The 27,178-nt window shown below is 38.1% G+C and overlaps 1 protein-coding gene across 7 annotated transcripts in view; it reads left to right on the top strand.

The window, feature by feature from the left end:
- gria2b (glutamate receptor, ionotropic, AMPA 2b) overlaps positions 1–27,178 on the top strand; it is a 97,606-nt gene that overhangs the window by 26,435 nt on the left and 43,993 nt on the right. For all 7 annotated transcript variants that reach the window (XR_009064758.1, XM_057849604.1, XM_057849608.1 and 4 more), the window contains exons 3-4: positions 4,757–4,996; positions 22,374–22,570. Coding sequence is in view for 6 of the 7 variants with exons in the window: in XM_057849604.1 (XP_057705587.1) it covers positions 4,757–4,996; positions 22,374–22,570 (437 nt within the window). In the remaining variant the exon portion in view is untranslated. The remainder of the gene's footprint in view (positions 1–4,756; positions 4,997–22,373; positions 22,571–27,178) is intronic.

The raw sequence follows: 27,178 nt of genomic DNA, 5'->3' as shown, positions 1-27,178 counted from the left end.
TTATTTGTGATTAATTATTGTGTTTTTCATGATTATTTGTACTTCAAACCAAAATGGTTTTGTGAATTAATAAGCGTCAACAAAAATTTCATTGCTAAATGAGTAAAAAAAAGAAAATTATTAGATTTGTCGATTAATCGTAAAACTAGTCGGCTGACTAATCAGGAGAAACATTTTTTCATTTAGGACAGCCCTAGTGTACAGGAACATATTTCCTCCATACCCTTCTCACCTTTTTAATCCCTGACCCATGAAGAGGGCCCCTGGATATGTTCGCCTTCGGCCCCAAAATTGCAAAGTCCGCCACTGCTTGAGAAACGAATCCTCGCCGTGGTGAGTTTGAAAATGGCGACAGGTAAAACAGGAAACGGCATCCTTTTTGACTGAATATTCCAGCATGGAATATTTATTATAATTAGGGCTGTCAAACGATTAAAATTTTTAATCGAGTTAATTACGTCTTAAAATTTAATTAATCGTAATTAATCGCTATTCAAACCATATATAAAATATGCCATATTTTTTCTGTGAATTATTGTTGGAATGGAAAGATAAGTATAAGTTAAGTACAAGAAATTTTATATTAAAACCCCTCTTAATAATTTCGATTTATTAAAATTTGTAAACATTTTCAATCAAAAAATAAACTAATAGCTCACCATTGTTGATGTCCATAATTACACCATGCTCACTCATGGGTCTTAAAGCCATAAAATCAGTTGGACCCAAGCGCCAGCAGAGGGCGCCAAACACCAAAAAACAAGTAACAAGCGGACATTACACTCTGCTGTCATTTTAATCTGTTTGAGCGGGGCATGTGCGTTAATTGCGTCAAATATTTTAACGTGATTAATTTAAAAATTAATTACCGCCCGTTAACGCGATAATTTTGACAGCCCTTATAATAACACATTGAAAATGAGCGTTTATGTTTAAAATCATTTTTTAGGGGAATTATAAATCAGGCAGCTATGCTTTTGGCCAAAATCGTCGTCCATTGAATATGGTACACCCAGTTGTGGCTCTGTTGTACAATTAGTGGGATAAACCATTTTAGTGGTGCTCTCCAGCGTTTCATGGTCCACATCTTCAATCCTTGGTTCTCGTTAAGTAGTTGTTCTCGCTTTTGAAAGTTTCGGTTTGAAAAAAAAAAGTATATCTGTCTTGCTTTTTCTGTCCTCAGGTAGTTTTTTTGGCTAAGCAAAGCAAATGTCTCATAGTGTCTCAGGTGCTAGTCACATGATCTGTTTGAAAAATAATTTTGACCCATCATAAAAATATTTTATTTATTTTGTTCATTTTTGTTGTTTGCTTTATTGCTTTACCACTTTTATAGACAATATTTTACCGGCAAAGTCTTAATTTTAAATTCATATATTGGAAAGTCAATTACATGCAATGACATTTTCGGCCACCTGGGGGGGCTATGCCCCCATTAATCTCCGCAAAAGTTCCAAACATGTTACAGTACTGTACTGTTTACAGTACTTCCTTTACCGCTTTTTCCGAGAGTGTTGGAGAGTATAAAACGTATATTAATTTTTTTTGTTTCTTTTGGCAAGACCATTGTATTTCTGAATTTTTTTTTTTTTTTTTTTAACTTTTTAGCCCTCACAATAATAATTAAAAACCCGATCCTTTTCACCCAATTCCTATCCTCTGAACAATGGCGCAATCGGCCTGATTTCCGATCACGTGATCGGATCGGGGATTTCGTACAATTATGGATTTATTTATCAATACAATTGTGATCTTATGTACTAATAGGAAAATTCAGGCTTTTTTTTTTTTTTCAAATCAAAATGCATACATTTTATTAGCTTTGCAAGTAAGACAGTACTTCCTGATGAATTGATTCATCATGTAGTACAGTCTTGCACACCTCAACTGTTACTTCCCTGGTCATCTGATGTTCGAGCCAATCAGGAGAAAGAGGCGGGAGCTGCAGACGTGACCAGGAAGTGACTAAATGCTTTAATACTATAGACCCTACCCACGTGACGTCACAACTCCGCTCACCTGAATGGTACCGCCCAATTGTCCGTCAAAACATAGTGTTAACCTGTTACGGCTACGTACATTCCTCCTATTTACGGCGTGTTTTTCTGCTCCTTAACATTAATAATCAAAATGGTGAAGGCGTGTGTGGCTGTTGGTTGCACTAACAGAGAAGATGGAAGGAGAGACTTGAAGTTTTACCGTATTCCGAGGGATCCAAAGAGGAGAGCGAAATGGACGGCTGCAATTCGACGTGAAAACTGGGCACCAAAAAATCACCACAGACTATGTAGTAGTCCTTTTATATCCGGTAAGATGCATTTAAGATATACTTAGAGGGTTTTGGGCTGACAAATAACCACAATTAAGATCATTGCTAGGCTAATCGCCGACAACATACACATATGTATGTAGTGAGAGTGCTGTCGCTAAACCATATAAACATTAAAAGCCTTAACTCCATTGACAAACGACATGAAATACATTAGACTTGACAGTGGATGTTAGCAATAACAAAAGATTTTGAATTGAAAATTTCGTAACTCACCTTTCCAAGCACAAGATAGATTCCTGACGAATTTTCGTGGACGAGGACCTGTTTCACCCAACCAGCAACGAAGTATTTATAAGCCTCCAAGCTCTTGAAGTTTTTCAAATTTTCGTGAGAATAGGCTGATTTTGTGTGGACAAGATAATTGTAAATATCAGCGTAGCAGATGTCAGGCAGACAGGGCGAAGACAATGGGTCGAAAAACATCGATTTGGGCATCAAATATGGATCTGGCGACTGTATAGAACGAAGCTTTTCCACATAACGCCTTTTATGCAACACATCCAGTGAGTTTACGGCATCAGAAAGCACCGGGTCTTCCATGAAATGCATTTTAAATTCCTCGATCAATTGAAACCAATGCTAATACAGAGACAAAATGACGGACAAGTGGGCGGAACCATACAGCGAGCACGTGGTTTTGTGACGTCGGTGGGTAGGGTCTGTAGCGGAATGCAAAGTGGTTTTTGTAGATAGGGGAATTTCCCAAGTTTTGTCTAAAATATACAAAGCATTAAAAGAAGACCAAAGAACGTCACTTGAAGCTTTTTTTTTTTTTTGACGGAAAATGATGTTTTTGCGAGTATAATAAAAAGCCATTGTCCAATTAGCAGCCGTACATTTTTTGAAGGTTCCTCCAATGAAACAGGTTTTAATTGGCTCTTTTTCTGATTTATATATATATATATATATATATATATATATATATATATATATATATATATATATATATATATATATTAGCATTTGCTTTTTTTTTCGGGCAAATTATTCCATATTCTGTGTCAATGTTTCTCCTTCTTGGCCAAACTATCCCACACTCTGTAACTGTCAATGATACTGATGATGATGACAATGACAATAAATTAATTAATTCATTCATCCATTCATTCATATGTGGAATATACTCATAGCGGATATATGGTATAATCAGTGTTGTTAATAACGGCGCTACAATATAACGGCGTTACTAACGGCGTTATTTTTTTTCAGTAGTGGGTAATCTAATTAATTACTTTTCTCATCTTGGCAATGCCGTTACCGTTACTGAGGACGGAAAGGCATGCGTTACTATATTGTTAGAAAAGTCTGAGGGAGACGGACTCACCGAGACGACAGAGCAGAGCAGGAGTAGGGAGGAGGCAAGAAAGTTGTGACGCCGAGCAAACGCCATGCTAGGTAGCTCCAATAGTACATGTTGTAGCCGATAGCTAGTACAAACTACGCCAGCATGTTATGGTAGATATGGTAGACATGGTAGATATCACATGTACTGTACATAGATATAACTAGATGCAAAATGACAGACATGGCACTAAATGAGTTAGTAGACAGCCGCCATCTTAAAGCAGTAGACTTTTTGGGATGGCTCTGTTGTAGAGAACCTTCCTAGCAAACCTAAGTAACTTTTTATCTAAAATACTTCTAAATCGGCAAAATCTTGACTTGAATCTATCTTTAAATGATGAAACTGTTTTAAAATTTTCATATGTCGAAAGTAGAGAGAAGGGAACTAATGCAATAATGGGAGCAATTTTAACAACTTTTAACAGTTGATTCAGGGTAAAGGGTAAATTAGGGTAAAGAATTGGGCTCGGGCCAATTGTACCAAAAACCTTCACAAAAAACTTCACAGTGTGGCCAATGTTTTTTTTTTTTGTTTTTTTTGAGGAAAAAAAAAAGTAATTATCACCAATTATTTTGCCAAGTAACTAATTACTCTTACTTTCAGGTAATTGAGTTACTAACACAATTACTTTTTGGGAGAAGTAATTTGTAACTATAATTAATTACTTTTTTGCAGTAAGATTAACAACACTGGGTATAATCAATCTACCATTTACCATTCTAACATTTTGTGCCAAGTGCCAATACAAATATTACTCAATCATTATTATTAATGTTTCACAGATAACTGTTGCACCTACAATTTTTTTCTTTTGCACTATCCTAAAAAGAAAACAGGCAATTCATAGTTGTTTTCCAAGGAGAGCAAAAGAAAGATTCTCTGATATCGTACACCATCTGTGTCATTTGGTAACTTTGTGATACATCCGTCCTCTTTAGTACAAGCTTTCCCCCGGTGCAACTAAAGACGGAAATCTATTAATCAGATGGAAGACACTGCGAACAGGACACATCCCTGAAGCGCTCTAAAGGATGTGAAACAACAAACATTAACGCTACCTTGTTCTTTCTCCATTTCAGTCTGCTCGCAGTTCTCCAGGGGCGTCTATGCCATTTTCGGATTCTACGACAAAAAGTCGGTGAACACCATCACGTCGTTCTGCGGCACGCTGCACGTGTCCTTCATCACGCCCAGTTTCCCGCTGGACGGCACCCAGCAGTTCATCATCCAGATGAGGCCAGACATTAAGGGGCCACTGCTGAGCCTCATTGAGTACTACAAGTGGGACAAGTTCGCCTACCTGTACGACAGCGATCGAGGTAAGACACCTTTTCCTTGTTTTAAACTTACTTGTCCAAGGCTGCTTTATTGGAATTGGACTGGAAATAGATTATGTTAATGTTGCGTCCTACAAGAATGTTGTCATAAGTATGATAATTCATCATTATTGTGATGAATTAATCTAATAACTAATGTTATGTTTTGCCCTAAGATAATAATACAATTAAAAAAAAGGCCCTAATACTGGACCATAAAGGCAATACAGTATTGTATTTTATAATAACAATCTATTACAGCATAAATGTTTAAATTATGCACGGTAAACTACATCGTAAAATAAAAATATGACAGGAAAAGTATAAATTTGACCAATCCTTTATAATTAAAATATTTTAACAAATACATTTAGCACAACTTTACAATATACCAGTAATATATATCCAAAAAATAACTAAAATAATGATGGAATATTTTAATGAATTGTATTTGTAAATTTCACTGCAATTTATTTGTACATGATATATACAGTGGTATGAAAAAGTATCTGAACCTTTTGGAATTTCTCACATTTCTGCATAAAATCACCATCAAATGTGATCTGATCTTTGTCAAAATCACACAGATGAAAAAACTGCTTCAACTAAAACCACTCAAACATTTATAGGTTTTCATATTTTAATGAGGATAGTATGCAAATAATGAGAGAAGGAGGAAAAATAAGTAAGTGAACCATCACATTTAATCTTTTGTGCCCCCCCCCCCACACACCCCCACCCCTTTGGCTGCAATAACTTTAACCAGACGCTTCCTGTAGCTGCAGATCAATCTGGCACATCAATCAGGACTAATCCTAGCCCATTCTTCTCTACAAAACTCCTGTAGTTCAGTCAGATTCCTGGGATGTCTGGCATGGATCGCTGTCTTTAGGTCATGCCACAGCATCTCAATGGGGTTCAAGTCTGGACGTTGACTTGGCCACTCCAGAACGTTTATTTTGTTCTTCTGTTTTGGATCATTGTCTTGATGCAGCATCCATTCTCTTTTTAGATTCAACTGTCTGATCGATGGCCTCAGGTTTTCTTGCAAAACCTCCAGATAAACTTTTGAATGTATTCTTCCATTAATAATTGCAAGTTGTCCAGGCCCCAAGGCAGAAAAACAGCTCCAAATCATGATGCTCCCTCCACCATGCTTCATGGTGGGGATGAAGTGTTTATGTTGGTGAGCTGTTCCATTTTTACTCTACACCTGACGTTGTGTGTTACTCCCAAACAATTCAACTTTGGTTTCATCAGTCCACAAAATATTTTGCCAAAACATCTGTGGAGGGTCCAAGTGCCTTTTTGCGAACATTAAACAACCAACAGCAGTGGCTTCCTCCATGGAGTCCGCCCATGAACACCATTCTTGGCCATAGTTTTACATATATTTGATACCTGCACAGAGATATTGGACTACCTCCCTGAGTATTCTGCACTGAAATCTTGGTGTCATCTTTGGTGGACGGCCGCTCCTTGGGAGAGAAGCAACAGTGCCAAACTCTCTCCATTTGTAGACAACTTCTCTGACGGTCGATTGATGAACATCCAGACTTTTAGAGGTGGTTTTGAATCCTTTCCCAGCTTTATACAAATCAACCATCCTTGATCGCAGGTTTTCAGACAGCTCTTTTGACCGAGCCATGATGCACATCAGACAATACTTCTCATCAAGACAATTCTTACCAGGTGTGTGTTTTATAGTGGGCAGGGCAGCTTTAAACCACTCATCAATGATTGGGCACACACATGACTTAAAATGTTTGGTAAAAATTGGTTTCAATTGCTCTTTAAGTGTCCTTAGGAAGAGGGTTCACTTACTTATTTTTCCCCCTTCTGTCATTGTTTGCATGGTATCCTCATTAAAATTTGAAAACCTATAAATGTTTGGGTGGTTTTAGTTAAAGCAGACACTGTCTTTACATCTGTGTGATTTTGACAAAGATCAGATCACATTTGATGGTTCACATACTTTTTCATACCACAGTGTATATATGTATATATATATATATGTATATATGTATATATATACACACACTAGTATATACATTATCTAGTACAGTTCAGATATTAAATACAGCATAATAAATTTAATGATAAAAACAAAACAAAACATAATAATTCCAAATATTTGAATATGTGAATAAGAAAATACAAAGATAATAAAACAATACAACATTTTAATGACATTTTTAAATTGTATTTTATTAATGTCTGTAAAATATTTATACTCAGCTTCAGAAATATATGCCTGTACTGAAAATTAAAAATTAAAATCGAAATATATAGCTATGCTTAAATATTAGCTTTTTTCATTAAATTAATTTTTGTGAATATTACTGAACAAGATGTTAATTCAAACTACGTATACGAATCATATACAAAACAAAATGTATGAAATGAAATACTTTTTTTTTTTTAAGTATTTATTTGTTCATCTGTATTGTCAGTTAAAAAATATATCATTTAAGTATCAAAGAAATGTAATTTATTTGATACAAAAAAAATAATACAGTACAGCTATTTAAATAACATGTATTGGGTAATAATAATACTTTTAATCAAATCTTGAGTTTAAAAAAAACATGAACAGTAAAGGCATGAACTCACTTGAAGACTACTTCCATAAAAATACAAAAATAAGAAAAAAAAAAAATGTAGACTACTTCCATGCTTGAGTTCAAAGATTGCTCCAAGGTTGATGTTTTTTTCTTTTTTTGTGAGTGTGGAAGTTGATTTTGTCCTCATACTACCAAAGATTTCCCCAAGTCTTCAATGTTTATGTTGGCCCCCTCCCACAACTGTGTATTTTAACCCCCCAGGTACATTTAATGAAAGGGGGCTTGTCACAAACAATCAGCCATACACGCGTTTATAAGGATGTGTGTTTGTGTGTGAGGGTTTTTTTTTTGGATACAATATCAAGTTGACGTGTAGGGTAGTTCTGACATGCAGTGGAGGTGATGGGCCCTGCAGCTCTTGACCTCCATACTTAAAATCATAATAATAATGCAAAAAATAATATTTGTCTGCAATTGGGAGAGTTCTTCTTCACTAAACAACATGACATTTGGTAAGCGTGTTGAGAGTGAACACACACAAAACAAAACAAAACAAAAAAGTCTCAAGAAGCCATACCCAAAAAAGAAAGCCATTTTGGTTTGAATTTGTTATTATCAGGATCATTTTGGTTGTGGTCAGGGGTCCCTTTAAGAAAATTCATTCCCGAAACCAGTTTCAGTTAGCTTTAAATACATTTGGTGGACCATTTTTGTGGTTATTGTGGCAATTTTCAGGGGTCCTATAAAGAGAACTATCAGAACGAAGCCTGTATTAAGAAACCATGTCTGAATTTACAAACATAGTCTGCCAAATTTGGATTAAAGCCCAAATTTTATGTAAATGTGTGCCATTTTCAGTGCTTCTTTAAAGCAACACTAGGTAACTTTTCAACCTTTGCAAAATATTTTCATAACATTTGTGATAATATGTTGAATGACAACTAGTTGAAGGACACCTCTTTATATCTTGAGGGGGTCCGTATCACTTTCAGCATTATTAATTAACTTTAAGGAGGGCGGCAGGAACCCTGGCACACAAAAAAAAAACTACAAATGTGCTGATTGCTTTCCGGGAAAACGTCACTTTCCCCTTTCCCCTTTCCCCATTCATTCAAGACGGAAGTCGATGCGGACGCTTTTGCGCGGATTCTGCAAAGGTGGCAGAGCAACAAAAGAAATAAAACATTTAGTCAGAGGAGGAAAAAAGAGACAACCAACCAAACCAACCAAACTCGTCAGCAATGAAGAGTTCGGGTGAGATGGGGGTGTTAGCCATTCTAAGCCACACGGTTGCTAACCGTCATATTCTATTGTTTAGCAACAACTGGATTCATTTCATTACCTTATTACTATGCATCCGTCACATAGCAGCTGGAAACAGAAATGTTGTTTAATCCATCTGCAGGCGATCGGGAGATTGATTTTTGATTGAATGATGATTTTACGACACTGTGCAGGTGTGCACTAGTCCTCATTTGAAATGCAGTCTTCCTACAGGCAAAACACTACCGCTTTTGTTCACCGGCATTGCTAAAATTGACCAAAACTGAAAAGTGTTGCTTTAAGGAGAAACCTATCTTTGTGATTTTGTGTCATTGTTAATTCAAACTTTGTATTATGGGTGTCCCTGATCTGATAAATTCATAACCAAGATTGCTCAATTTTTTTATATTGGATGACCAGCAGTTTTCGTTATGTAAAACAAATTGATGTATTTACACATAATTTGTTTGCGACCTTATTTTGTGCTGCACGACAAAAAAAATTGATTTGTGAAGTTTCTTTTTTCTTCGTTGAAACCACTGTTATACCAATTACTCCTTTTACATAGCTGTAATGCTGGGATAGCTTTGTTCAAGGGAGTGGGACTTTAAGAGTGCTTTTTTTTCCCCCCACAGTATCGGATCAGGACTCGGTATTGGCAGATTCTCCAAATTACCTGACACGGAGTCAGACTCGCATGCGAAAATATGTTATCGGCACATTCCTACTTGACGATACTGTTTTTATCCTTGTGTTTGAGTAGGTCTAAGTTTCAAAGTTTAATGACTCAAAATCGAGCTTTTTCAAGTAACATTTTTCTGCTCAAGATTCAATCACATGGGGCAGGTGTACCTAATAACGTGTCTGTTGAGTGGACATTTTATATAACAGCATAAAGTGACTGGATGTGCGAATAGAAGTCCTCCTAACCGGTGACGATTCCCTCACATCCGTCAAATGCACCCACACACATCCTCGCATCACTTAGCGACCTGCCCAGTCACTTCTAGCGCTCTTCTCCTCCTTCCATCCCTCCTTTTGCCACACATTGGTTGCCATGGGAACGAAAGGATCACACTGACCTAATTAGACAGCCGTGCAATGGCGAAATATATGCACTGCGGTCCCACTCGCTGCCCGTCGCACTCGTACAGTAAGCAGCAGGTTTCATGCGGCATGTTTTAAGGATTTTTCTTGTTTTCTTTGGGGACAGAGGTGGTTGCTTTCTTTGTAATTATTCAGGAGTTGCTGAATGAGAGGAGAGTAGGGTTGGGAGCACGGAAAGGGCAGAGAATGAAAGGCATCTGAGGAGTTGCTATAGATGCATAGCGTATGTGTGTGTATGTGTCATGTTTCGTGTGGAATGAAATGGAGGAAAGAGCAGTACTGCACTAAATCCTTGTTAAGCCAACAAGCCAGCACTCACAAGTCAATACTCTCTTCATACAAGTGCATTATTCACGTCATGCCTTCTGTGTGCACTCACCAGGCTTCATGCATGCAACATGCACTTCTATTCAATGAGCGTGTTCGTGACTCGGTCTCAGTCCTATCCGACTCGTACAGGAGCTGCTGTCGTGTTTATATTTAATCTAGGGAAGTAACTAATGATGGAGTACTTCTTTGAATAAAAGTTCAGAACTAGTACTTGTATCAGTCTTTGTTTAATAATTTATCACAGTGAGGCAAATATGTATTTAGTCAGCCACCAATTGTATAAGTTCTCCTACTTGAAAAGATTAGAGAGGCCTGCAATTGTCAGCATGGGTAAACCTCAACCATGAGTGACAGAATGTGGAGAAAAGAAAAAAAACAGAAAATCACATATTTTGATTTTTAAAGAATTAATATCCAAAATTAGAGTGGAAAATAAGTATTTGGCCACCTACAAACAAGCAAGATTTCTGGCTGTCAAAGAGGTCTAACTTCTTCTAACGAGGTCTAACAAGGCTCCACTCGTTACCTGTATTAATGGCACCTGTTTTAACTCATTATCGGTATAAAAGACACCTGTCCAAAACCTCAGTCAGTCTCACTCTCAACTCCACTATGGCCAAGACCAAAGAGCTGTCGAAGGACACCAGAGACAATATTGTAGACCTGCACCAGGCTGGGAAGACTGAATCTGCAATAGGTAAAATGATTGGTGTAAAGAAATCAACTGTGGGAGCAATTATTAGAAAATGGATGACGTACAAGACCACTAATAATCTCCCTTGATCTGGGGCTCCATGCAAGATCTCACCCCGTGGCGTCAAAATGATAACAAGAACGGTGAGCAAAAATCCCAGAACCACACAAGGGGACCTCGTGAATGACCGACAGAGAGCTGGGACCACAGTAACAAAGGTTACTATCAGTAACATAATGCGCCGCCGGGGACTCAAATCCTGCACTGCCAAACGTGTCCCCCTGCTGAAGCCAGTACACGTCCAGGCCCGTCTGCGGTTCGCTAGAGAGCATTTGGATGATCTAGAAGAGGACTGGGAGAATGTGTTATGGTCAGATGAAACCAAAATAGAACTTTTGGTAGAAACACAGGTTATCGTGTTTGGAGGAGAAAGAATACTGAATTGCATCCGAAGAACACCACACCCACTGTGAAGAATGGGGGTGGAAACATCATGCTTTGGGGCTGTTTTTCTGAAAAGGCACCAGGACGTCTGATCTGTGTAAAGGAAAGAATGAATGGGGCCATGTATCGAGAGATTTTGAGTGAAAATCTCCTTCCATCAGCAAGGGCATTGAAGATGAGATGTGGCTGGGTCTTTCAGCATGACACTGATCCCAAACACACAGCCAGGGCAACAAAGGAGTTGGTCGTAAGAAGCATTTCAAGGTTCTGGAGTGGCCTAGCCAGTCTCCAGATCTCAACCCCAAAGAAAATCTGTGGAGGGAGTTGAAAGTCTGTGTTGCCCAACAACAGCCCCAAAACATCACTGTGCTAGAGGAAATCTGCATGGAGGAATGGGCCAAAATACCAGCAACAGTGTTTGAAAAGCTTGTGAAGAGTTACAGAAAATGTTTGGCCTCCGTTATTGCCAATGAAGGGTACATAAAGTATTAAGATGAACTTTTGGTATTGACCAAATACTTATTTTCCACCATGATTTGCAAATAAATTCTTTAAAAATCAAACAATGTGATTTTTTTCCCCCCACATTCTGTCTCTCATGGTTGAGGTTTAGCCATGTTGACAATTACAGGCCTCTCTAATATTTTCAATATGGGAGAACTTGCACAATTAGTGGTTGGCTAAATACTTATTTGCCCCAGTGTCTCTTTTTTTCATGTAAACAGTCCCTTATTGTACCTCACAGTATCTTATTTTTTTTCTTTATTTTATGAATATGACTGGTTTGCCCTTTGGCAAAATGTGTATTTGATTATAATATTGACTTTTGTTTTGTGATGCATGCTCTTATTTCGGCGCATCAAGCTTAGAGCATGCGAGTAAGAGAGTGTGGACACACGAAGAAGAATGTTCAGTGGTATGAAAAAGTATCTGAAGCTTTTGGAATTTCTCACATTTCTGCATAAAATCACCATCAAATGTGAGCTGATCGTTGTCAAAATCACACAGATGAAAAAACAATGTCTACTTTAACTAAAACCACCCAAACATTTACGGTTTTCATATTTTAATGAGGATAGTCTGCAAACAATGATGGGGGAAAATAGGTAAGTAAACTATCACATTTAATATTTTGTTTGGCAGCAATAACTTCAACCAGACTCTAGCACATCGATCAGGACTTATCTTGGCCCATTCTTCTCTACAAAACTGCTGTAGTTCAGTCAGATTCCTGGAATGTCTGGCATGAATTGCTTGTCTTTAGGTCATGCATCTCAATGGGGTTTAAGTCTGGACTTTTACCTGGCCACTCCAGAACGTGTATTTTGTAAAACCATTCTGAAGTTAATTTACTGTGTTTTGGATCATTGTCTTGTTGCAGCATCCATTCTCTTTTTAGCTTCAACTGTCTGACAGACAGCCTTAGGTTTTCGAGCAAAAGCATCCTGATAAAGTTTTGAATTCATTATTCCATAAAGGATTGCAAGTTGTCCAGGCCCCGAGGTAGCAAAACAGCCCCAAATCATGATGCTCCCTCCACCATGCTTCACGATGGGGATAAGTTGTTGATGTTGGTGAGCTGTTCCATTTTTCCTCCACACATGACGTTATGTGTTACTCGCAAACAATTCAACTTTGGTTTAATCAGTCCACAAAACATTTTGCCAAAACATCTGTGGAGTGTCCAAGTGCCTTTTTCCGAACATTAAACAAGCAACAATGTTTTTTTTAGACAGCAGTGGCTTTCTCCGTGGAGTCCTCCCATGAACACTATTCTTGACCATAGTTTTACATATAATTGATGTGTTCACAGAGATATTGGACGGTGCCAGTGATTTCTGTAAGGCTTTAGCAGACACTCTAGGGTTCTTTTTTTTACCTCTCTGAGTATTCTGCGAACTCATGGCGGTGGACGCCACTCCTTGTAGACAACTTCGCTGACTGTCGATTGATGAACATCCAGACTTTTAGAGATGGTTTTGTATTCTTTCCCAGCTTTATACAAATCAACAATCCTCGATCACAGCTCTTTTGACCGAGGCGTGATGCACATCAGATTACGCTTTCATCAAGACAATTCTTACCAGGTGTGTGTTTTATAGTGGGTAGGGCAGCTTTAAACCACTCTTCAGTGATTGGGCTTGGGCATACACCTGACTTAAAATGTTTGGTAAACATTTGTTTCAATTGCTCTTTAAGTCTCCTTAGGCAGAAGGTTCACTTACTTATTTTCTCCCACTTCTGTCATTGTTTGCATGCTATCCTCATTAAAATATGAAAACCTATAAATGTTTGGGTGGTTTTAGTTAAAGCAGACAAAGCCTTTATATCTGTGTGATTTTAACAAAAATCAGATCACATTTGATGGTAATTTTCTGCACAAATGTGAGAAATTCCAAAAGGTTCAGATACCATTGTATTTGCGCACACGAAGAAGTCGTGCAGCCGCGTGAGAGAGAGAGGGGAGGATTACATCTTAGCTCGCTGTCTAACTCAGACTTAGCTTTGTCTTGGCGAAAACGAGGTATGGTACATGTTTTTGGATAGTTATTTTCAGATTAAGAGGGTATTTGGGGATACTTAAGGGGTAATTCCGACTTCCTTGGAAATTCAGGTTACTTCGCCAGCATGGGAACAGAATTCGTTCGTAACCCGGGGACTACCAGTATTGTACTATACTATACTACATGTAGCACCCCCTCGGAATGACGACGTGAGATCGACTGATGTGTAAGGTTTCTTTATTCCATACAATCCTCACGATTCTCACCGTGAAACTAAAATTCATACAAAACAATTAGTATTTCACAGTGATCAAATAAATTCCAAACAAATAAAATACCTCGCTGCGCTCTCCGAGGCGTGCAAATCAACCCGAAAATGGAAGCCGCTCCAAGACCAGCGAGGAAACATCAGCTGGTCAAATCAAAATACAATAGTTCGCGTTTGTTAGATGTTAAAAAGGCGAAGCATTGATATCATAACAGGGAAGTGATCTTACCGGGTCCTGCGTTGCTAAGATGCAGATGTCTGCTGATTTACAACCGGATATTATGTTGTTTATATACGCGCAGCATTGGTCCAAACAATTAAGCAATTTACAAAAATAGTCAAGGCAAGGAAAATTTATTTATATAGCACAATTCAACACAATTCAAAGTGATTTACATCACATGAAGATCATAAAAATCAAATTTGAAATCAATACAACGTAAAAACCAAGACAATCAAAATCGGAAATAAAATTATACATAAAAATCGCATTTAATAACAAATAGAATAAAAATAAATAAATAAAAATAAAACAAAAACTACTACTACTAATAATAATTGAAATCAGCAATGGAGATAAGCACAAGAGGAATAGAAAGCAAGTAGATTGAAATATATAGACAGTTATGGATATGCAGTGCTAAACAAAAGCGTTTTTAGCCCTGATTTAAAAGAGCTAACAGTTTGAGCATACTTCAGACGTTCAGGTAACTTGTTCCAGAGGTGAGGAGCATAATAACTAAATGCTGCCTCACCCTGCTTGGTTCTTGTTCTTGGAACATGCAGAAGACCGGTTCCAGACGACCTTAGGGGTCTAGATGTCTCATAGGAATCTAACAAATCAAGCATGTATTTTGGTCCAAGGCCATTAAGTGTTTTGTAGACGAGTAGTAGTATTTTATAGTCTATCCTTTGACTCACTGGAAGCCAGTGTAGCGATTTCAAAACCGGTGTAATGTGGTCCAGCTTCCTTGTATTTGTGAGGACTCTGGCTGCAGCATTCTGTACTAGCTGCAGCTTCCTGACTGATTTTTTATCAACACCCGTAAATATACTGTTGCAATAGTCCAATCTGCTGAAAATGAATGCATGCATAAGTTTTTCCATGTCTTGTTGAGTCAGAAGCCGCTTAATTCTGGTTATATTTTTAGGTGGTAATAAGCGGATTTAGTGACGGACTTTAGATGGTTATCAAATCTTAGGTCGAGTCAATAATTACGCCAAGGTTTCTGACTTGATTTGTAGCTGTAAGTGACATTGAGCTAAGTTGCCTGCTGATTTTTGAACTTTCCTGTTTTTGGCCCAAAAATGATTACCTCTGTCTTATTCTGGCACATTCTGGAAAATTCTGGCACATCCATTCATTGATTTGATGAATGCATTTACTCAGGGAGACTAAGGGACTATAATCATGTGGGGACACAGAAATGTACAGTTGTGTGTCATCTGCATAGGCATGATAGGAGACGTCATACTGTTCCATTATCTGAGCTAAGGGAAGCATATAGATGTTAAATAAAAGTGGTCCAAGAATTGACCCTTAAGGGACTCCACACGTGAATTTGGTTCGTTCTGACTGATGGTTTCCGATTGACACAAAGAAATCCCTATCATGTAAATAGGATGTGAACCACTGAAGTATAGTGTCGGTAAGCCCTACCCACTGTTCCAATCTGCTGAGTAGTATGTTGTGATCAACCGTGTCGAATGCGGCGCTGAGATCCAATAGTAACAGAACAGATGATTTGCCTGCATCGTTATTCCGACGAATATCATTTAGGACTTTGATAAGCATGGTCTCGGTGCTGTGTTGTGGCCGAAATCCAGACTGAAATGAGTCCAAAAGATTGTTTTGCATCATGAAAGTCTGGATCTGTTCGAACACAACCCACAAATACAAAAGGATCTTTCACAAATATTATTTAAAATACACAAAATTAACTATTGGCCTTTTACACTATATTTGAATGAGCCATGCACTGCCACCCTCCCACTACAAATGGATTGGATGTCTATTAATGTCAAATGTCAGATCAAGCCAAGATAGCAGTTATTTATTTTTAAGAGAGTATGCAGTAATTTATTACTAAAAAAAAATCTGATGTTATCAAGTAGCAAATCATAGCGGCAGATAAAAGCATTTAAAATTTTAAAAACCTTATGCCTTTTTACAATGGCTGGTCACAGCTTAGCACAGCAGTCATGCTTATTCACCATTAGATGTCTCCAAACTAAGGTGCTTGGGATTTGTTATATTAGCATTATCATTATTAAAGCATCCAGTGGGGCATCACAATACAATTAGCCATAATAAGTCCTCGACCGCATAGTTGGACAATATCCGTTATCAGTTAAAAAGTCATTTTCGGACAACTTAAAAAATTTATCGGTACTGTATTGGCGTCGACCGATATCAGACGGAATCAGGAGGCAAAAGATGGTGTTGGTGCAACACTATTCAAAACCTAACTAGCCAAATGCAGCTTCAATGATTACATTACCACATGATTCGCTGTAGTCAGAACGACTCACTTCAGGTCCTGGTTCATCCAGAACATCGTGTCCTCGTTGTTATTATGAGATGCATAGATGGTTTTGAGAAACCCACGAGCCCCCTCATCTTCCCCGCACTGTCACAAAATGAAATCGATCGATATTTCACCCCACTGCCGTCAGGCCAAGATTATACATGCCAGCCTTTTTTATTAAAGCGCAAGCTGAGGATCGATATGGGCGAGATTCAGCTGTGGAACGTCTTTAACTCACCGGGAACGTCACATTGATCAAGAGGCGTAATTAAATGTCTCATCCAGGCTGGGAATCAGTTTTGAGGGGTGAAAAAATGGAATAAAAGGCTGAACAAGATGGTGATATAAAGACTGGAGGAGCACATTTGGCCGTGCCACCGCATTCAAAGACTCGTTAATCAGATCCGAAATGGATGTTTTGCACACTTGCAGAGAGATTTTATTGGATCTGTCGATTAGTCATATCACAGCTGGCAGCTCAAAAACGAATTAACGCAGAAATATGTCATAGTTTTACCCAGACTAAAACAATTAGAGTGACAATAGTGTCCTAGATTGGGATTATTAGCTCACCGCTAAAGCAACTCAGAACCAATCTGAGTCAAATATCTCAAATCAAGGCAAATTAAGCTTGTTCTGAGTCTGCCAAACTATTTCTTACCGTTTTGTTTTTATGTGAGAGCGTTTTTCTTTGCTTAAGAATTTTATTATACTTGAAAATCTATTTTCTTAATGAACAGTAAAAAAGCAACAATAGAGGGAATCAACAATGAAGAGAACTTATCGAAAATGTATTGCCTGTCGCGCACCGCGTGCTGTTTGAGGCGCTTCCCTCCCACGTTTGGAATACCTGTGACTCACCCTGACAAGCTCGTTGCATAAAGGCACTGAATCACTGAGTCTTTTTAACAAGCCTGAGATGGCAGGCAATCCGCAATAAAGCAACAATGCCAGACCATGAATATGTCGTGTCTGCCGCATTGTTAAACGTCTTTCTAGCGTAATATTGCTTCATCTTGCTTAGAGCTTTTGGTTGGTTGGCTCATCCAAGTTGGTGGTCATTTTGTTACTTGGTCAATAGTTTTTTTTTTTTTGTAGTGGTTGCCCTGTCAACGGTAAGAGGTAAAAAAAAATCAATTTGTTTGTCCTCTGGTCAAGATGTACCCTTCCACCAATTAGTTTATCCAGGGCCGGCGCTAGCTATTTTGGTGCCCTAGGCATAAATGCTTTGTGGTGCCCCCCCCCCCCCCCCCCCCAGCCCCCCATCCACCAATACAAGACAAAACATTCAGGGATTATACGGTGAAATATTGTTTTGAACCATGGGACAAACATTTTCTAAATTAATTATAGTATTATGCAGGCCCATATTTAAAACACAGATACAGTGCCTTGCAAAAGTATTCGGCCCCCTTGAATCTTGCAACCTTTCGCCACATTTCAGGCTTCAAACATAAAGATATGAAATTTAATTTTTTTGTCAAGAATCAACAACAAGTGGGACACAATCGTGAAGTGGAACAACATTTATTGGATAATTTAAACTTTTTTAACAAATAAAAAACCGAAAAGTGGGGCGTGCAATATTATTCGGCCCCTTTACTTTCAGTGCAGCAAACTCACTCCAGATGTTCAGTGAGGATCTCTGAATGATCCAATGTTGTCCTAAATGACCGATGATGATAAATAGAATCCAAATGTGTGTAATCAAGTCTCCGTATAAATGCACCTGCTCTGCGATAGTCTCAGGGTTCTGTTTAAAGTGCAGAGAGCATTATGAAAACCAAGGAACACACCAGGCAGGTCCGAGATACTGTTGTGGAGAAGTTTAACGCCGGATTTGGATACAAAAAGATTTCCCAAGCTTTAAACAATCTCAAGGAGCACTGTGCAAGCCATCATATTGAAATTGAAGGAGCATCAGACCACTGCAAATCTACCAAGACCCGGCCGTCCTTCCAAACTTTCTTCTCAAACAAGGAGAAAACTGATCAGAGATGCAGCCAAGAGGCCCATGATCACTCTGGATGAACTGCAGAGATCTACAGCTGAGGTGGGAGAGTCTGTCCATAGGACAACAATCAGTCGTACACTGCACAAATCTGGCCTTTATGGAAGAGTGGCAAGAAGAAAGCCATTTCTCAAAGATATCCATAAAAAGTCCCGTTTAAAGTTTGCCACAAGCCACCTGGGAGACACACCAAACATGTGGAAGAGGGTGCTCTGGTCAGATGAAACCAAAAATGAACTTTTTGGCCACAATGCAAAACGATATGTTTGGCGTAAAAGCAACACAGCTCATCACCCTGAACACACCATCCCCACTGTCAAACATGGTGGTGGCAGCATCATGGTTTGGGCCTGCTTTTCTTCAGCAGGGACAGGGAAGATGGTTAAAATTGACGAGAAGATGGATGCAGCCAAATACAGGAACATTCTGGAAGAAAACCTGTTGGTATCAGCACAAGACCTGAGACTGGGACGGAGATTTATCTTCCAACAGGACAATGATCCAAAACATAAAGCCAAATCTACAATGGAATGGTTCAAAAATAAACGTATCCAGGTGTTAGAATGGCCAAGTCAAAGTCCAGACCTGAATCCAATCGAGAATCTGTGGAAAGAGCTGAAGACTGCTGTTCACAAACACTCTCCATCCAACCTCACTGAGCTCGAGCTGTTTTGCAAGGAAGAATGGGCAAGAATGTCAGTCTCTCGATGTGCAAAACTGATAGAAACATACCCCAAGCGACTTGCAGCTGTAATTGGAGCAAAAGGTGGCGCTACAAAGTATTAACGCAAGGGGGCCGAATAATATTGCACGCCCCACTTTTCAGTTTTTTATTTGTTAAAAAAGTTTCAATTATCCAATAAATTTTGTTCCACTTCACGATTGTGTCCCACTTGTTGTTGATTCTTGACAAAAAATTAAAATTTTATATCTTTATGTTTGAAGCCTGAAATGTGGCGAAAGGTTGCAAGGTTCAAGGGGGCCCAATACTTTTGCAAGGCACTGTACATGAAAACTTTAATATTATACCTTTATAGACATGGACTGATAGGGCACTATCTAAACATTCTGGACATAGTGTGGAAACAATGAATATGAAAGGGGAAATCTACATAGCTTTAAGATTGTTTTTTTTTTTCTAATTAGTTTCACCAGTAGATGTCGCTCTTGGCCTCTCAAAAATGACTACGGCTTCTTACTAATGGAAAAATTTCGGTATCAACATAGTCGTTGCATAAAACCACTACCGGGATGTCTCGTAACATTCCATTTAATTTTCATTGTGCAATGGATTTGCAAGTCACATCATTTCCACCACGGCGTTTTGGAGTGTTTTTTTTGGGGTTGTGCACACTCATAAACCGATCATAACCCGATTTCTGGAGTTACCAGATTGTTCATGTGGTCATGTAAAGAGCATGATCCGCTATATTTATCTGATAAACACCGCTATTTTACATCTCTGAGCATGTGTACAAATGGAAAAACGGATGTCGCTAGAGAGGCCTTAGGGACGCCAAACTGATTCGCTTTCAGCCTATGGGCCTACTCTGCAGTTGGCGAGCTTGTGTAACGCAATCGCCGCACTCGCATTTGAAGAGGTTCAGTGGGACAACTTCAAGCAAGCATGGGTTTTTGGTAGACATGGAGGAAGGCCTATGCTGAGACCAAGAGTTTTACGTCATGTACTTGGAAAGAAATCGAACTATTGACTTAACATGTAAACCAGGTTTTTCCTGATTATCACATCACTGAAGTGCACGTAAATGCGTCAAATCTCATTATTGTCATTACCTGGTTATTCCTAGTTATCAGATTATTGTAGTCATGTAAACGTAGCTGATAATAAATAAACAATTGTTTAAAAAAAAAAAAAACATTCTTACCTGCAAGTGATGCGCGGGCATCATCTCGCTGCTTTTTCCTCTTCATTTTTTCCGCCTCCGACTCTTGTTGTGTTTTCGATGACATTTCCTTTCAAGAATAAACTTCTGCCAAATTTGCGACTGAAGCATAATGGAGCAAATCACTTGGGAATTGTGGGGGGGGGGGGGCACCAAAGGTAGACTGATGAGAGGGCCGCACAGGAGATTCTTTTTTTGTGTAAATAATGAGCCTATGTTACTTATATTTGTATTACTTGCATTTATAAGTTATAAGTTTTATTTTGAATACTATATAATGTTATTATTACAATTACTATTTTTTAGGATTTTTTACAAACTTGATTTTTTTTTTTTTTGGTGCCCCTTCAGGCAGAGTTGGTGCCCTACGCGCAGTGCGTGTTATGCGTATGCCGAGCGCCGTGTCTGAGTTTATCACTAATAGACTTCCAATCAATTTGAAGCTGGAAGGTTAGCAGCGATTGAACGAATGTTAGCTCAACCTGCCCATAGCAAAGCAAAATTGAAGATGAGATCTTGTTCATGTCTCATTTACATCTCTGGGAAATGAATCAGCAATAATCGAGACCAGATTGGTTTTCTCAGTTTTCTCAAATGTCTCATGAGAAGTAAGTCTCATAGTGAGCATTACATGAGTATGTCTTGAGAATAGTTCTACTAGCACAATTTTTCAATAAAGTCTCACAGTTGTATCCTTTCAAGATCTCACCAAGAGACAACTATGAGTACTTGTGTCAATCTCAAATGCGTTTCAATTTTATCTCCTTACTTGGAGTCACAATTCCGTAATGTCTCAGTGAAGGATATGGATGAGAAAAGTATTTTATTTCTTCAACTTGCCTCAAAGCTGCCTCTTTTACTGATCTCGCAGAGCAACTTTATATTGTGCCAGTCACGAATACAGTGCCCTCCATAATTATTGGCACCCCTGAAAAAGATGTGGTTTTTAGCTTCTAATATTTTTTTTAAATTAAAATAATATGGGACCTTAATGGAAAAAAAGAGAAAAATCCAACCTTCAATACAAGTGCATTCATTCAGTGGGGAAAAAATCCCACATAAAGAAAAACATTTTTGACATCAAATAATGTGTGTCACAATTAATAGCACCCCTGGTGTTAATACTTTGTACAGCCCCCTTTTGCCAACAAAACAAGGTCTGGGGACTGAGATGGCCATGGGAGGAGCTTGATTTTGTGTCTGGTGAACCATTTCTGTGTAGATTTGGCCATATGTTTAGAGTCATTGTCTTGCTGAAAGACCCAGTGACGACCCATCTTCAGCTTTCGGGCAGAGGGCAACAGATTTTGATTTAAAATGTCCTGGTTTTTCAAAGCATTCATGAAGCCATGCACTCTAACAAGGTTCCCAGGGCCTTTGGAAGCGAAACAGCCCCACAGCATTACTGACCCACCCCCATACTTCACAGTGGGTATGAGGTGCTTTTCAGCATGCGCATCTTTCGTGGCACGCCAGACCCACTTAGAGTGTTTGTTGCCAAAAAGCTCAATCTTGGTCTCACTTGACCAAACCACACGGTCCCAGGCTTCAACTGGGACCTTGTGTATTTTTGTTTGAGTTTTTTGAAATTGAAATATCGGTTATCAGTCAAAAAGTCATTATCGGACATCTCGAGTGATAAATGTCAAATCCAATCTAATCAAAAAAACTGTCAGCCTTTTCATGTTTATTTTCAGATTTTGTTGCCAGGAAAATGAGAACCGAATGCTAAATTTAAGATTTTCCGACCTCCCCTTTTTTAGGCCTGACAACACTTCAGGTGGTCCTGGACACGGCGGCCGAGAGGAAGTGGCAAGTGACGGCCATCAACGTGGGCAATCTAAAAGATGAGCGCAAAGATGAAGCCTACCGCTCGCTTTTCCAGGATCTGGAAAACAAGAAAGAGCGACGGGTGATCCTGGATTGTGAACAGGACAAAGTCAAAGACATCATGGACCAGGTTGTTTTTACATTCCCTCTACTCAACTGTAAACCCCTTGTATTCACAGTATCAAACCCTTGCGGAAATAGCCAAAAATGTCACACAAAAACCAATTGAAAATAGTTTACGTATTCAGTGGTTAAGTATCAGGTAGTTATTCTCGTCTTCATACCTTGTTCGTAGACACAAAATGGTATTATTCAGATCTGCCCGAGCCGTCGTTCTGACAAACAGTGGTGCCAGTCAAGCGGTGGGATTAGTTTCAGGTGTGTCACACCTGTCAAGTCTTCAAACGCTACAAAGCCCATCTATTTTCCTTCACATATTTCCATCCCTGTTGCTGGAGCTGTTGATAAGGGAAAAGTCGCTTTGGATATCTCTTTCTGGCACTGTCGTTACTGTCAACGCCATTGGTGCTTATGCAGCGATACTGACATATCATTGGCCTTTACAAGGAACTCAAAAGGGTTTTCCCCATAAAGTTAGCTAACACGAAATAGCGTCATCAGTATCGGGGAGAAAGAGAAATAACGTACCGATGCTACGCAATATGAATCGTTCAGGATCTAGTTTCCATCTGCCAGTTGCCCTACCCAAGATGGCTGCTAGCCACACATGTTGCTGTAAAAAAAAGGAGCGCTTGTCTCCCTTCCCTAGATGATGAAAGACGCCCAATCATGAGTTTATCGCTAGAGGATGTCAATGAGTGAAGCAGTGTCTGACCAAGACATCATAAAATGACTTAGCATTCAAGTGAGTATGCAGAAATTTAGAATTAAAAGACAAAAAATATATTTTGGTGATTTGAAAAAAAAAAAAAAAATTAAAATAATAAAAACATCAGTATCGCTACAGTATCGACTGATACCAGGCATCTGGGAAATGTTATCAAGAGCTAAACAATGGTTTCGATGCAACACAAGTAATGGAAGCACATAGCAAAAACACACCTCCTTAAAACTATTTAAATCCCCTTGTTTTCAGTGTAAATCTACTAGAAATAAGTAAAATTATCTATCAGTCCGTCAAGTAAATTTAGACACTTAGATTTCTTAAAATAAGTAAAATAGCTAGCTGAAAATAAGCTTAACAGGCTTATTTTGATCAAAGAAATTACTGTATTTAATCTAAAAAAAAAACTAAAAAAAAAACTTTGCTATGTCAAATTTTCATATTTCAAGAATAGATATTGTTAAAAACATTATTTAAAGCATTTTTTCTTGATTTAGGTGAAAAAAATGACCAATTCTTAGATGTATGGGCTCAATAAGAACAAATGGTAGACTTAAAGTAAATGGAATAATCTGACGCATTAATCTATAAAGTATATGGAATAATCTGACGCATTAATCCGTTAACTAGTCTTTAGCAGTCAAAACAAGATGGAGGAAATTATTTGACTAGATTTAAGAAAATAATCTGATTAAGAGGTTATAAATTTGCAGTTAAAAAAACTCAAATGATATACTGTAATTTTCGGACTGTTAGGTGCACCTGACTATAAACTGCCACCCACCAAATTTGACACGAAAACGGCATTTGTTCATAGATAAACCACACTGGACGACAAAATACAGTTGTCCTAACTGTATTATGGGATATTTAAACCAAAAGAGATTAACCGTTGACAACTACAGTGGGGAGAACAAGTATTTGATACACTGCCAATGGGTTTTCCCATTGGCAGTGTATCAAATACTTGTTCTCCCCACTGTATATTAGACAGCGGCATCATAAGACTCTCATAAGATCAAATGAACCAACATGAAGCTTTGAAGCAATTGGTTGCAAAGCTTCATTGCTTCAAGAAGCTTCATCTGGCCATCGCCGCTTCCTTGGAGGAGACAGTCAACCTCTGCTGCCAACTGCTCTCAACAATGTTGTCATCCAACATGCCTCGAAACATGCATTGCAGCGTTACAGATTTAAATAACAATCAAAATTCATTTTCTGTACTAATTATTTCTTCAGTTACTGTTCCAATTGTTTCATTTATTGCTAATTATGGTATTTGGTTACACTTTATTTGACAGTGGTGCCATAAGACTGTTAAAAGACCATCATAATTATGACATGACACTGCCCTAAGCATTAATGAATGCTTATGACCGATGCCATTTTGTGTCATCCGGCAAATGATCTCTCTTTTTGAATGGATGCAAAGATCCTAGCCGGGCATAAATGGAGTTAATGACATAATTCATAATGTCATCAATGCCCATGATAATGTCATGTCATGTCATAATAATGACGGTCTTATGGCAGTCTTATGACACCGTTGTCAAAGAAAGTGTTACCTATTAACCCAAATAAATCAACAAATAAGCCGCAGGATTCAATATGAGGGGGGAAAGAAAGTAGAAGCTTATAGTCCGAAAATTATGGTAGGTTGCCGTAGGCATGGCCAATTTAATTTAAGATCGGGAATATGGCTTTTTGAAAGAGTCTTGGATTTTTTTTGCTCCACAAAAATCCCAATCACCACCATGAAAAAGCAAATGACATCTTTAAACATACATTTTTCGTTCTGTTTTCCCCCTGTAGGGGTTTGCTGTAATTCTCCTGATAGCAAACCTTCGATCCTTCATCATCACAGTCATTAATGAAATCAACATTTAAAAACGTTCAAAATGTTCCTTAGAGGATTCTGAAAAGTCACTTATTTGGCAACACTGGCGGAAAAACTAACTGAGCAAAATCAATGAACAGAATTCAATGCTCGAAATAAAAAAAACTGATAAAAAATATAAAAGTGCGAAAAACACTCAGGTGTCTGGACGTTCCGCTCTAAGACCCTCAATTTGGCTAAATTTCAAAAGTGTCCTATATGCATGTGTAATACATCATTGGAAAGCTTAAACTCTCTATTTTCTGGTGGAAGAAAAATTTTGAGCAGGAGAACATTTAAAAAAAAGCAGGAGAACATTTTAAAAAAAAAAAAAAAATCATAATTAAAGACACCATGATTTAACACGATATTATCGCGTACTTACCTTATTTTGATCCAAAAATTCCATGTAGCATGTATTACCGAGTGTCAAGACAGCTGTGAATGGCCACAGCTGGACTTTTTGGGGATTTTATGGATGAAACACGGTAATATAACAAGGGTCGCGATGCAGAAATCAAGGAGTGGTCGAGATTTTCTTTTTCAAATGTTTACCGTTTTAACTGTCATGTTTTATTTTTTGTTGCTGTTTTTTTTTTTTGTTTGGATCAAATATTTATCATCTAAAATATCGGGGAAAATGCGACAGTAACAAAAAGAATACAATTAAGTGATAGTTTTGAGGTAGATATCCTTTTTACAGACACTATTTTTTTCGGTGTGACGTAATTTGTTTAAAAGTTTAAAATATACGAACTAAACTGCAAATGCATTAAAAAAAAAAAAAAAAAAAACATTAGCTCAAACAAAAACTTAGCTTAGGAAAAACGGCATGGAAAATGAATGAATGAAAACTTACCAGAATTTTCGGACTGTAAGCTGCTACTTTTTTCCTTCATTTTGAATCCTGCGGCTTATAGCCCAGTGCAGCTTGATTTATTTGGTTTAATAGCTAACACTTTATTCGGGTTAATAGCTAACACTTTATTTGACAGCGGCATCATAAGACCGTCATAATTATGACATGACACTATCATGGGCATTACTGAATGCTCATGACAGATGTCATTAAGTGTCATCCGGCAAATTATGTCACTTACTCCATTTATGTCCAGCTCAGATCTTTTACATCCACTCAAAAGTGCGATAATTTTCCGGATGGCACTAAATGACATCTGTTATAAGCATTCATTAATGCTCATGACAGTGTCATGTCGTAATTTTGATTGTCTAATGACAGTCATATGGCACCACTGTCAAATAAAGTGTTACCGAATACTATAACTAGCAATAAATGAAACAACTGGAACAGTAACTGAAGAAATAATTAGCACAGAACATGAATTTTGATTGTTATTTACAACTGTAGCGCTGCAATGCATGCTAGGAGGCATGTTGGACAACAACAGTGTTGACAGCAGGTGGCAGCAGAGGTTGACTGTCTCCCCCAAGGGAGCAGTGATGGCCAAATGAAGCTTCTTGAAGCGATGATCATTCATTTGGTCTTATCAAATAAAGTGTTACCGGTTATATCTTTTGGTATAAATATCAAATAATACAGTGAGGACAGCTGCGGGCTATAGTCCAGTGCAGCTTATCTATGAACAAATATCATTTTTGTGTCAAATTGGGTGGGTGGCGGCTTATAGTCAGGTGCGCCTTATAGTGCGAAAATTACGGTAGCTCTTGTTGGTCTTAACAGGGAGCAGTTGAAATACGTTATGTTATATTCACTTTTGCAACTAGAAGGCAATGTATCCACTCAAATTATTAGACTAAATGCAAACACTTTCAAAACAAAGCATTACAACGCCACTTTAATTAAACCACGAATTGAAGCAGCAAAATTTAATTTAAATCTATTTTCTAATCAAATTACTGGAGTTAATCGATTAATCGTTGCAGCACTAATATAATTGAGCCAAAAGTTGTTTTCCTGTCATTTTTAGCTTCAACAGACAGGTGTACGTACCACAAATGTACCAAAAGTAGTTAGATTTCCTTTTTAGCGTTGTTCA

Source organism: Corythoichthys intestinalis, chromosome 11 (genome assembly GCF_030265065.1).
Source record: "Corythoichthys intestinalis isolate RoL2023-P3 chromosome 11, ASM3026506v1, whole genome shotgun sequence".
Taxonomy (NCBI): domain Eukaryota; kingdom Metazoa; phylum Chordata; class Actinopteri; order Syngnathiformes; family Syngnathidae; genus Corythoichthys; species Corythoichthys intestinalis.
Note: the sequence above shows the minus strand (reverse complement) of the source record. Positions and strands in the feature narration are given on the sequence as shown.